The sequence below is a fragment of the Pteropus alecto genome, unplaced genomic scaffold, assembly GCF_000325575.1.
Source record: "Pteropus alecto unplaced genomic scaffold, ASM32557v1 scaffold101, whole genome shotgun sequence".
NCBI lineage: Eukaryota > Metazoa > Chordata > Mammalia > Chiroptera > Pteropodidae > Pteropus > Pteropus alecto.
This window is the reverse complement of record NW_006432945.1, coordinates 18,531,408-18,541,484: the sequence shown is the minus strand read 5'-3', so window position 1 is coordinate 18,541,484 and position 10,077 is coordinate 18,531,408. Positions and strand designations below refer to the sequence as shown.

The 10,077-nt window shown below is 62.4% G+C and overlaps 1 protein-coding gene across 1 annotated transcript in view; it reads left to right on the top strand.

Annotated features, from left to right (window-relative positions):
• The window catches only part of PBX1 (PBX homeobox 1), a 219,103-nt gene that overhangs the window by 181,690 nt on the left and 27,336 nt on the right, over nucleotides 1–10,077 (top strand). The window contains exons 4-5 of the mRNA XM_025044014.1: nucleotides 3–71; nucleotides 3,687–3,877. Coding sequence (XP_024899782.1) covers nucleotides 3–71; nucleotides 3,687–3,877 — 260 coding nt within the window. The remainder of the gene's footprint in view (nucleotides 1–2; nucleotides 72–3,686; nucleotides 3,878–10,077) is intronic.

Sequence of the window (10,077 nt, the reverse complement as noted above, 5' to 3'; positions counted from 1 at the left end):
ACTCGGACTACAGGGCCAAGCTGTCTCAGATCAGGCAGATCTACCACACGGAGCTGGAGAAGTACGAGCAGGTAACCGCCTCCAGGAGGGGTCGCGGCCCCGGGGCGGGGGACTGGCGTGCACCAGGCCGGCCTCAGAGCCCCTCGCTGGACTGCAGCCCCCTGGCCCGTGGCGTCCGGTCCGGAAGATCAGGCGAGGCGGAGATCGAGGCATTTACGTGATGGAGGAAGGCATAAACGGTGATGCCGGGCGATGATGCCGGGCGATGATGCCAGGTGACATCAGCGGTCGATCTGGGGCCACGCGGTACGCGGCACCCAGGCACAGCGGCCACGGCGCACAGCCCGGGCTGGCTGGGGCCTCGCTGCTGCTGTGACTCCTCATTCGCTCCCCCTCTGGGGGGCGCCTCATCCTCCAGCTGCTTCTGGGACCCCGTGGGGAGGGACGCTGGGACAGAGCTCGGCCGTGACGCCCTGGCCCCACCCAGACTCAGCAGCCGAGGGCGGGACACGGCCTCGTTTGCGTCGCGTGTGGGGGTCAGGATGGCACGAACCTCCCTCCAAAAGAACAGAGGGTCTCAGTGGACCCTCGAAGTCAGACCGAGCTGGGCTCCAGTCCTGACACTCTACGGACGGCCTGTGGGACCCGGCGTTCCACATACGCTGCCCCAGAAGCTGCGGGTTCATGGCACGAGCTACGATGTGGAGGCGAGGGCATCACGGGGCCCTGAAACCACGGAGGAGACGAGGAAGGCTTCAGGTTACAGGGCAGTTTGTGCGCGTGAGGCGTCCCAGCCTCTGGACGGAAGCGGCCCGGAAGCCCCCGGCGGACTCCCCCCCACCGTGTCGCTAGGTTTCTCTGCTACGAGCCCCAGAAAGGGAGGGAGAGGGCGCAGGGGGGCCCCACGCCCACTTACGGCGCTCTCGGTACAGGCCAATGCAAACCTAATAGGAAATTTAAATTTTAAAATAGAAATAGGCATTTTAAAATTTAAAGCGAAGAACGTTTCATTATTGTACTCCCATCTACCTCTAAAATGGATTTCTAAAAAGTCCCTTTTTTGAGGAGAAAAAAAATCGTGTGACGCTTGCGGGCCCGGCACGCGAAGTCCAGCCGCCAGCCGGGGCGGTGGGGCCGGCGGGAGGAGCGTGAGGGCGGCCGGCGCGGGGACCTGTGCGTCACCTGCGTGGCATCGCCCCTCGTCTTCTTGGGGAAGAGCCACCACTCTGGCTCCGCACCGGCTCACGGAGTCGTTTACCCAGAGCCCAGGAGGTGCCGAGCTCAGAGGTCCCCGCCGGGGCCGTCGTGTTGGGGCCCTGTGTCTGCCCTAAGCGGCGGGATGACTCGGGAAGAAGGACGGGGTTGTCTCCCACACAGGCCCCAGGTGGCCGCTCGAGTTCCTCCCCCTTCACCACCAAGCCTGGCCTCTGACCCGGCCACTCATGCCGGGGGCACAGGGAGAGCCCCGAGTGTGGCCTCCCTCACGAACCCCCCAACAGGAACGGATGTCCGGCTGGAAGGTGTTGAAACCTGGCTTCATTCTGAGCTCAGGTTGCCCGTGACACAGAGGAGCTGCTCGCTTTCCCGGCTGAAAGCCCCTGTCACTCCTGTGCCTCATCCCAAACCCGGAGAGCGCTGCGTGTTACGCGCTTGTTCCTCAGGGTAGGCGTGTGGCTGGGTCCCCTGGACGGGCGCCGCCATCACCTCCGCTTCCGGACAGGTGAGGGGGTGGAGGTCAGAGAGGTCAGGTGACACGCCTGGGTCACACATCCGCCAGGGGACAGAGGTGGCCCTGGAATTCAGTCTCTGACCCTTAGCCCAGGGGCCTTTGCTAAATGCCACGTTAGAGGGAGAGAGTGTGCTCCCGTGGGCACGGACGAGGCCAGCGTGTCCCTCCTTACTTCCGGGAACGGCTTGCCAGTGCCTAAGAGAGACTAGAGATGAAATTTGTTCTCCAGAAGCTTCTCATGCATCGGCCTGTTCAAAATAATAAAGACTGGAAACTGGGCCCTTGGGGAAGTGCTCGTCACACAGCAGGTGACGCACGTGTCTCCCAAAGCGCTGAGGGTCGCGTCCTTGTGTGCGCGGGCACTTTCGGTGACAGCAGGCTCTGCGTAACACCGCCGGGCACCTGGTCACCACCGCCCAGCGCCGGTCGTACAGTCCTGCGGGGAGGGAAGCTGAGGCCTGGAGAAGTGTGCCCAGCCGTCACAGGCTGGGCTTCCAGGTCGTCTCTGTTTGAAGGGATGAGGACACACGCGGTATGGCCAGACACACACGCAGTGATTCGCTGAGCGCATTCCACGCCCGCTGGGGTGGGCGTCACCCGCATTTCACAGACAGGGAGGACAGGGCACAGAGGTGATGGGTGGCTTCCGGGGTCCCACAGCTCAGTGAGTCCGGGAGGCGCTGTGCCCTTTCTCGGCCCACCCGGCCGTGCTCACGCAAGGGGCTCACACGAGGGGCTCACGCCATCCCCAGGCCGTCCCCAGGCCGTCCCCAGGCTGCCGTGCAGAGCGTGGATCTGCCCTACTGAGGGGTGGGAACACCGACATCCCGTCTCTGAGTCCTGAGGGGCTTTGCCCAGACCCTCGCGGTGACAGCTCAGAAACCAGCCTCCCAGTCCTCAGTGTAGACAGCCCCTGGACGCGTCCGCCTGTGGATCACAGGGCCCTTAAGGAACGGACAGTCGATGTCTCGTGTGACTGCGTTTCCGGCGAGCAGGAGGGCTCGTGCCACGGAGGTGGCAGAGCCGCATCGTCGCAGTGCCGCTGCAGTGAGGTGGCACGCGCTGAGCCCTCAGCGCGCAGACCCTCGAGCAGCACCTCCTACGGTTTGCAGAGTCGCTGCGAGGGACCCCATCGAGGGATGAGGCTAAAAGTAGAAGGTGCCTATCGAGTGCTCCGCGGAGCGAGCCGCTGCCGATGCCGATAACGGAAAAACAAAAGGGCCGCGTGCTCAGGGCCGGCCGCCGGGCCGGGCCAGGGGTTGGACCTCTGGGGCAGGAGGGCTCAGGCCCCGCCTCGTGCGGCCCCTTGCTGTGCGGCCCAGGGAAAGGCCTCGCCTCTCCGGCCGCAATTTCCCCAGCTGTAGGTAAGGGGTGAGGGGTGAGGGGCAGTGACCCCGCCTCACTTCCGGGGCCACTGGCACCCTGGCCTGCACCCCGAGCCTGTTCCGGCGTCCTCCGAGTCCCGTGCTGCTGCTGCGTCTGCGAGGCCTCTGGGGACGGGTCCCTTCGTGGCACGGGTGCAGCGGGTGTTCGGGAGGCCAGCATAGGGGGCAGCAGAAGTGGGAGGCGTGGGCGCGCGAGCCTTCGGCACCACGATGCCCCTCTCGGCTGCGCGTGCGCCCCCAGCACGGAATGCTTACTGCAGCCCTCACGCCAGAGCTGATGGACGAGGCGGGCAGTTTGACCCCGGACGCTCTTTGGCTGTGACTATTGGGGTCAAAGGTCATGAAATGTGTTTTATACTGTAATTCATGCTCTTGCGTTTCACAGTAGTAAAATCATGAAAAAAGAATGATTAAGGACTTTTTCCCCTTAAAAAAAATGTACATTATGCCCCCAAATTAGAGTCCGGTGGGCCGGAGGGGGTCCCCAGGCATCGTTCTGTGCCTCCGGTTCGGCCGGCCTTGACCGGGGGGGCCGGTGTCCGCGGGCCCCGCTCACCCTGCTGCTGTTCCAGGCCTGCAACGAGTTCACCACCCACGTGATGAACCTCCTGCGGGAGCAGAGCCGGACCCGGCCCATCTCCCCGAAGGAGATCGAGCGCATGGTCAGCATCATCCACCGCAAGTTCAGCTCCATCCAGATGCAGCTGAAGCAGAGCACCTGCGAGGCCGTCATGATCCTGCGCTCCCGCTTCCTGGACGCACGGTGAGTCCGCAGCCGCCCTCCGGGCCTGCGTGGTCCCCCAAGGCCCCCCACTGTTAGCCGGGGTGGGGGAGGGGCAGGGGTTCCGAGGAAGGTTCAGGCCGCAGGTCAGTGACAGGGCCGGGAGGCGGGGTAGCCTCCGGCTTCCTGGGGCTGCGGAGGGCGGCTCGTGTCCAGGTGCCTGGAGAGCGCAGCCACATCGACCGGAGAGGCGAGACTCCGGTCCTCGTGCTGGGGCCTCCTTCCTGGGCGCGAGCCGTCGCTGTGGGCGCGCAGGCCGGCTGCCACAGGCTGGGACACACGTTCTCCAGGAAAGACGGCTCGGCCTGGAGCCGGCATCTTCCCCACCCCATGCACAGCCGGGGGGCCCTCGGGTCACGTGCACAGACTCCTAGGTCGGTCGCCACGTGCCACACGCTGGGCTGTTTTGAGAGTGTGGAGAGGAGCGAGGCGTGGTACCCAGGGCGGAGGGGCCTGGCTGGTGGGACGGGGCCCAACTCTCCCTCAAGGTCGGGTGTCTTCTACCTGGCATTGCCGCCGTCACCTTGCTGTTCAAAGCATTCGGCTGAAACCACGGGTCGAAAAGAAAGGTCCTTGAGGACAAAGGTTGAGACCAGAGGACAAGCCGTTGGCGCGTGGTCGCCCTGCTCTTGGGACCAAAGGTCGACGCAAACCCCACTCATCCCCTTGGCTTTCGGTGTCCAGCCAGTAGGTCGGTGACAGTCAGGCCCCGTCTGCTCTGGAGAGTATGGTAGTAGCCGGTCTAGAAACATCTTTCCGAGTGTGGCCCACTGTTCGTCTTGAATGGGCCATCTTCTACCAACGCGCGTTTCGTGTCTCATTATTTCAGTTTCCAGGTTTATTGTTGAAGCGTTAGACTGGTCAGGGCCGCCTGCCGCTTCATGATCGTAGCTTTCGTCCCCGATCATCAGACGGAGGTGGCCGCTGTGTCGATCACGCAGTTTTCAGCTGGCTCACCTGTGTTTTCCCCTCTGCCCGCACATGTGCTCCTGATGGTCACAGAGCCCCCCGGTCCCTCTCACTCGTGCATTTGGGGCCCGTGGAACCTGGCGTAGAAGGCCGGGTAGCGGTGACCTCGGGCCAGTGGACCCCCGCAGACGCCATCAAGAGGAAGTGAAAACGAAGGTGGCCTTTCCCAGCTGAACGGGGGCAGCAGTCACCCTGCGGCGGGCCCCCTGTGCATGTCGGCCCCCGCTGCCAGCCTGGGTTCTTTAAAGCAGCCCATTCCACGCGGCAGCAGGGACGGTGGCCTCTGTCTGGGCCCCTCCTCGCGCGCAGCTGCCGCCACTCTGCATGTCACTTCCGTCCCCATGGCGACTCCCTCGTTAAAATGCTGGGAGCGGGTGTTCATGTTGCCAGATAGAGAGACAAAGGAAAGTTGGACCCAGACTGAGTTCTTTACAAGAAAGAGGTTGCGGGGGGAGTATGAGGGGACCAGGATCGTTGTCCCGCAGGGCTGCCGCTGCCTGAACTCTGCTGTGCCCGGCGCAAGGCCAGAGTCTAGAGGACTCGGCCCCCTTCGCTCCCGCCAGCCTTTGCCGGGACTGTCCCAGTCGGCGCCACTTCAGGAGAGGGGTTCTTGCTGTTCTGCTGCCAGCTTTGAATCATTGCCTCGGAGCCGAAGTTCAGAGCGAGAACAAGACCCTATTGTCCCTGTCCTTCGCGTTTACTCTGAGCGTATTTGGTATCAGGGAAAGGACATGACCCCAGATGCCGGCCCAGGGACGGGCCAAGGGCTTTCTCAGCTCAGAAGTCAATGTTTGCCCAGAGCTCCTGACTGTGACGTAGTGAGGCCCAGCGCTGAAATGGGGGGCGCTGGCCGGACGAACCTTGGCGAGGAGGTCACACCCGCGGCTCCAAACCACGCCTCCGACGGGCGGGGCCTCACCAGTCAGTGCCGCAGACAGCGCAACGCCGGGGCCTTGGTCTGGCCACAGGACCTGTCCTCGTCTGTCCTCGTAACGTCACCAGGTGCGAGGAACCGGATGCCGCGCTCCCTTGTGCGACACGCCCCGCGTTGGTTTTCTGTCACCCGCCCCCCAACAGGCGAGCTGAGGCCCAGGATCTTCTTCCAGGGCCGTGCCTGCCGCCAGCAGAATTCAGTCCCTGTGACAGTGGGCCCGAGGCCCTGGCCCCGGCCGCCGCCCTCTGCGGGGCGGCCTGCGGCTCGGCCGCTCACAGGAGAATCTCGCCGGTGGAAGCTTGAGCCTCGCCCGCTCAGGTCCCATCCTTTCCCTCACCTTGACTTATCTGTGCTGGAAGAGTGTAACTTAAAACTCCGTGCATTCATTCACTCATTCACTCATTCACTCGACATTTGTCATCGCATGCCGTGTGCCCAGCCTGTGCTGTGACCAGAGCAGATTTGTCATCAGGATTATAAGTATGTTTTTTAGCTAAAAGGGGAAGAACTTATAAACCCTCGTAAAGATCGTCTAGCGACAGTTCTGACTTTTTTCCCGTTACCTTTTGCTGGAGGTAACAGGAAGGACGTAAACGGACGGTTGGACGTGCACAGCTGCACGCCCCCGATGGAGGGGGTCCCAGGAGAGGACACGGCGAGGAGGGAAGGACAGCCAGGGCGTCCGGTCACGCCTCGCTCTCTGCCGGGTGCTGCGTGAGCCACTGAGGCGATGAAGACGGGAAGAGGGAGCCGGATGAGCGTGGGCCTGGCCTCCGGGAGGTCGCCACTCACGGGACGGACAGCGTCTCCTACAGCTAAGCGCGAAGCCGCACACGAAGACGCGGAGCACGCGGACCAGCCCCGCCAGGCGGGGTCGGGGGAGGGCGGGCCGCGCGGTGGCCGCCATGCAGGAGCGACGAGACGCCGGAGGACAGCGCAGCCCCGCCCGCTCCGTGCCGGCTCCGGGGTGAAGCGTGGCTCCCGAGCCCGTGGCCTTGGGCCAGTGTGGGGGAGGGAGAAGCACGGGGCAGAGAAGAGGTGCAGGGCATGGCGGGGTGGCTTCGGGGCGTGCAGGAGCCTGTGACGTGGCCGGAGGAAGCTGTGTAGAGCGTGCGTGACGCGGCGGGACGGACGTCGGGGGCAGGGCAGACCCACCGCGAAGCCCTCGCTGTGCCCGCGAGTGTCGCGTCTGCCCCCTTACGAGGCGGACACCGTCCATGCAGCCGGAGGAGGGAATGTGGTAGTTTACGTTCTGAAGTGCACCATCTGGATTCAAGCTCCAGCAAGCACTACCCTCGTGACTCTGGGCGAGCGGCTTATCCCACCTAAGACTCAGCTTTCACGTCTGTAAAACTGGGATCATTTCGTGCACAGGGACAATAAGGTCGTGTGGGAGAGAAACTTAGAGCATCACATAAGTCAGCTGTAAATACGGTGAGGATCACTACGCTACATGCTATTAGACAGGTCGTGATGATCGTGATGATGGTTATCATTCGGGACGCGGTCGGATCCCCGGTCCAGGGGCTCGGTCTAGGGCTTCTCTCAGAGATGGAGAAATGGAGGGAGACCAGGGCTGGGGCCACCGCTGACACCTGTGCCCCTCACATGTGGGGGAGCACAGAGGAAGCATGAACGACCGCCCATCCGCCTGCACTCGGAGGAGATATTCTTATTTTGAGGCGCACGTCGGTGTAGCGTGGACTAGACTGGCAGGACGCTGCAGAGCACCCCGCGTGCTTGACGGCGCAGCCCAGGCTGGCGGTCTGCTCACGCACACTCTTGGGAGGCGTCAGCCCAGAGCAGCACAGCAGTATGTGGCACTGGGCTGCTGATGTTTTGTTAATTAAAATAAAATAAAAATAAATCACATTTTAAACTGAGCTCTCTGCTCGCACCGGCCACACTTCCGCTGCTCAGTGGCCACGTGCAGCCAGCGGCAGCGCTGGCCAGACCAGGACGTGGTGGGCAGTGGCTTTTCTAAACCCATTTCAAAAATAACAGTGACAGAAAGGATGGGACCAAAGAGACGGCTTTGAAAGACCGGGGCTGGCGGGACTCGCCCGGGGCGACAGCGAGGCGGCAGGCGGAGGCGGGAACCCCTCCCAGCCTCTGGCCTGTGCTGGGAACTCAGACGTGTGAACGAATGAACGAACACGTGAACGAACAAATCAGCAAGCACAACGAACCTCGCCCTGGCGATGTCATTATGTAAGTGGGTGACAGAAAATGGAGCCGTTTGGGGTGAAGGCGAGACTAGTTCAGGAGACACGGAGTCTCTCTCAAGGGCCGGGAGCGAGCGGCGGTCAGCGGGGCAGCGTGTCTTGGGAGAGGCTCAGGGCAGGGACAGCACCTTTGGTGGTTAGCAACCCGTGTCCGTGGTCACACTTCCCACTCTCAGCTCATTCTGATTCCAGAGATTTCGTCCCTAAAATGCTCCATTTATCCAGTAATCCAGTAATACGTAATCGGTTTCCGCAACCTAGACAAGCGACCCTACAAGCTCTCGATTGGCCCGAAATCTCAAATGTTCACTCACCCTGCTGATTACACCTCAAGCCAAAGCGAAGAAACCAGGTGTCTTAGTTTCACAAGGTTTCTTGAAATTCTGAAAAATTGTAGAGATTGCACACGGAGACTGAGACGGCCGCAGGAAGAGGTGATGAGCAGAGGGGCAGGACCGCCGAGGGGAGTCTGCACAGCGCGGGGACAGAGTGGACAGCTGCCCGCAGCGCCCCACGCCACCCGCATCCCCCCGCCCCGCGTTCCGGAGGCTGCTCCGAACTCAGCCGGAAGACTCCCAGAATACACCGTGATGCTAACACGAACAACTCAGGGCGCGAGCCAGGTCTCCCAGTTAGGGAGCAACCGGGGCCCCGGTCCCCAGGCCCCAAACAACTGTCTTCCTTAGGCCACGGAGAAGACGGAGGTCATGGGGAGGCTGCGGTAACCATTGGCTGCCCCCCCAAATTCCCACGGGGCAAGAGCTCTTCACACACGCCGACTTCCGAGCTGGGCATTTTCATCCAATCTGCCCAGTTCCTGGTGCTGGGTGACCCAGAAATTCAGCACGATTGGGGAGAGCAACTTGGGCTTGGCATGATCTGGACAGATGTGGCTCATACCTGCGGACAGATGGTGTTCATCCGGTAAAGTCAGGCACTTCATTGTGTTAATTAGTCCGAGTGGGACCCCGAAAACACAATATTAGCTGAATTTCCTGTCTAGCAAGGTGATCAGTGCTTTCTGTCGGCTGAACTGGGAAATTCCACTTCCTGGCATAACCAGGAATGTTCTGGAAGTCTTTTCCGTACGGAGAAGCTTTTGATAAAAGCAAGAAAGATAACCGTGCTGATAGAGCTCATCTAAGGAAGGGGCCCCACTTCCTGGGGGCCGGGGACCAGCGCCCACCGTGAGCCTGGGTCCCAGCCACTCCCTGCTCCCCACTGGCCTTCGTGGGGGTTCTTACCCTAAATCGGCTCCATTGGCACGTTTTTAAAGGCAGGAAAGCGCCTTGATTCAGAGTGGCCTCCTTCCTTCCAGCCCTGCATGTGCAGACATCCGAGCTTCTGGTTCACCACTCAGCAGCGGTCCCAGCGCAGAAGGCGTCCCGCGTCTCCTTTGGAGGGGATCAAGGGTCGGGGGTCATTTCAGTCTGCTCCGGGCTCTCTTCCCAGCCGCCTTCGAAGAAGCATGCGGGTTCCTGGGGATAGAACAGAGGGGACCGTAACTCGTTTCAGCTGAGGGCTGCCGAGTCCCCTCAGCATCGCCGGGAGGCCGTGGGTGTGGCTGGGTCACGGTCAGGTGGACGGGCGCTGGTGTCTCGGCTGTGCCACGGACCAGCTGAGCGCCCTTCGGACTCTGTCCTCTGTTGGGAAATGGGAGTAACCACCTCTACCTCACTAGTCGTGAAAAATGGGCCGACTGCCCTGAGGTCGTAAGGCCCAGCGCCTGGGACCTGGCAGGAAGGAGCTCTGTCCCCGCCCTGTCCTGCCCGGCCCGTGAGCGGGCACTGTGCGGAGGCCCGGCTCCGCGTGGCCCCGTCCCCCACACGTGCCCATGAGGCCCGCGCGGCTCTCCCACGTGCGGGTGGAGAGGCTGAGGCTCGGGGCGGCTTCTCGCATTTCCCGGCCTCTGTGCACTTGATCCAGGATTCAAAGCCAAGACGGTTGACCTTGCGCACTCCGCGGTCGCCAGCGCGGTGGGTAACTGTTCGCGGCCCTCCGGCTGGGCGCCGCGCAGTGTCTAAGGACTGCACGCAGGGAACGTGGGCGCCCCG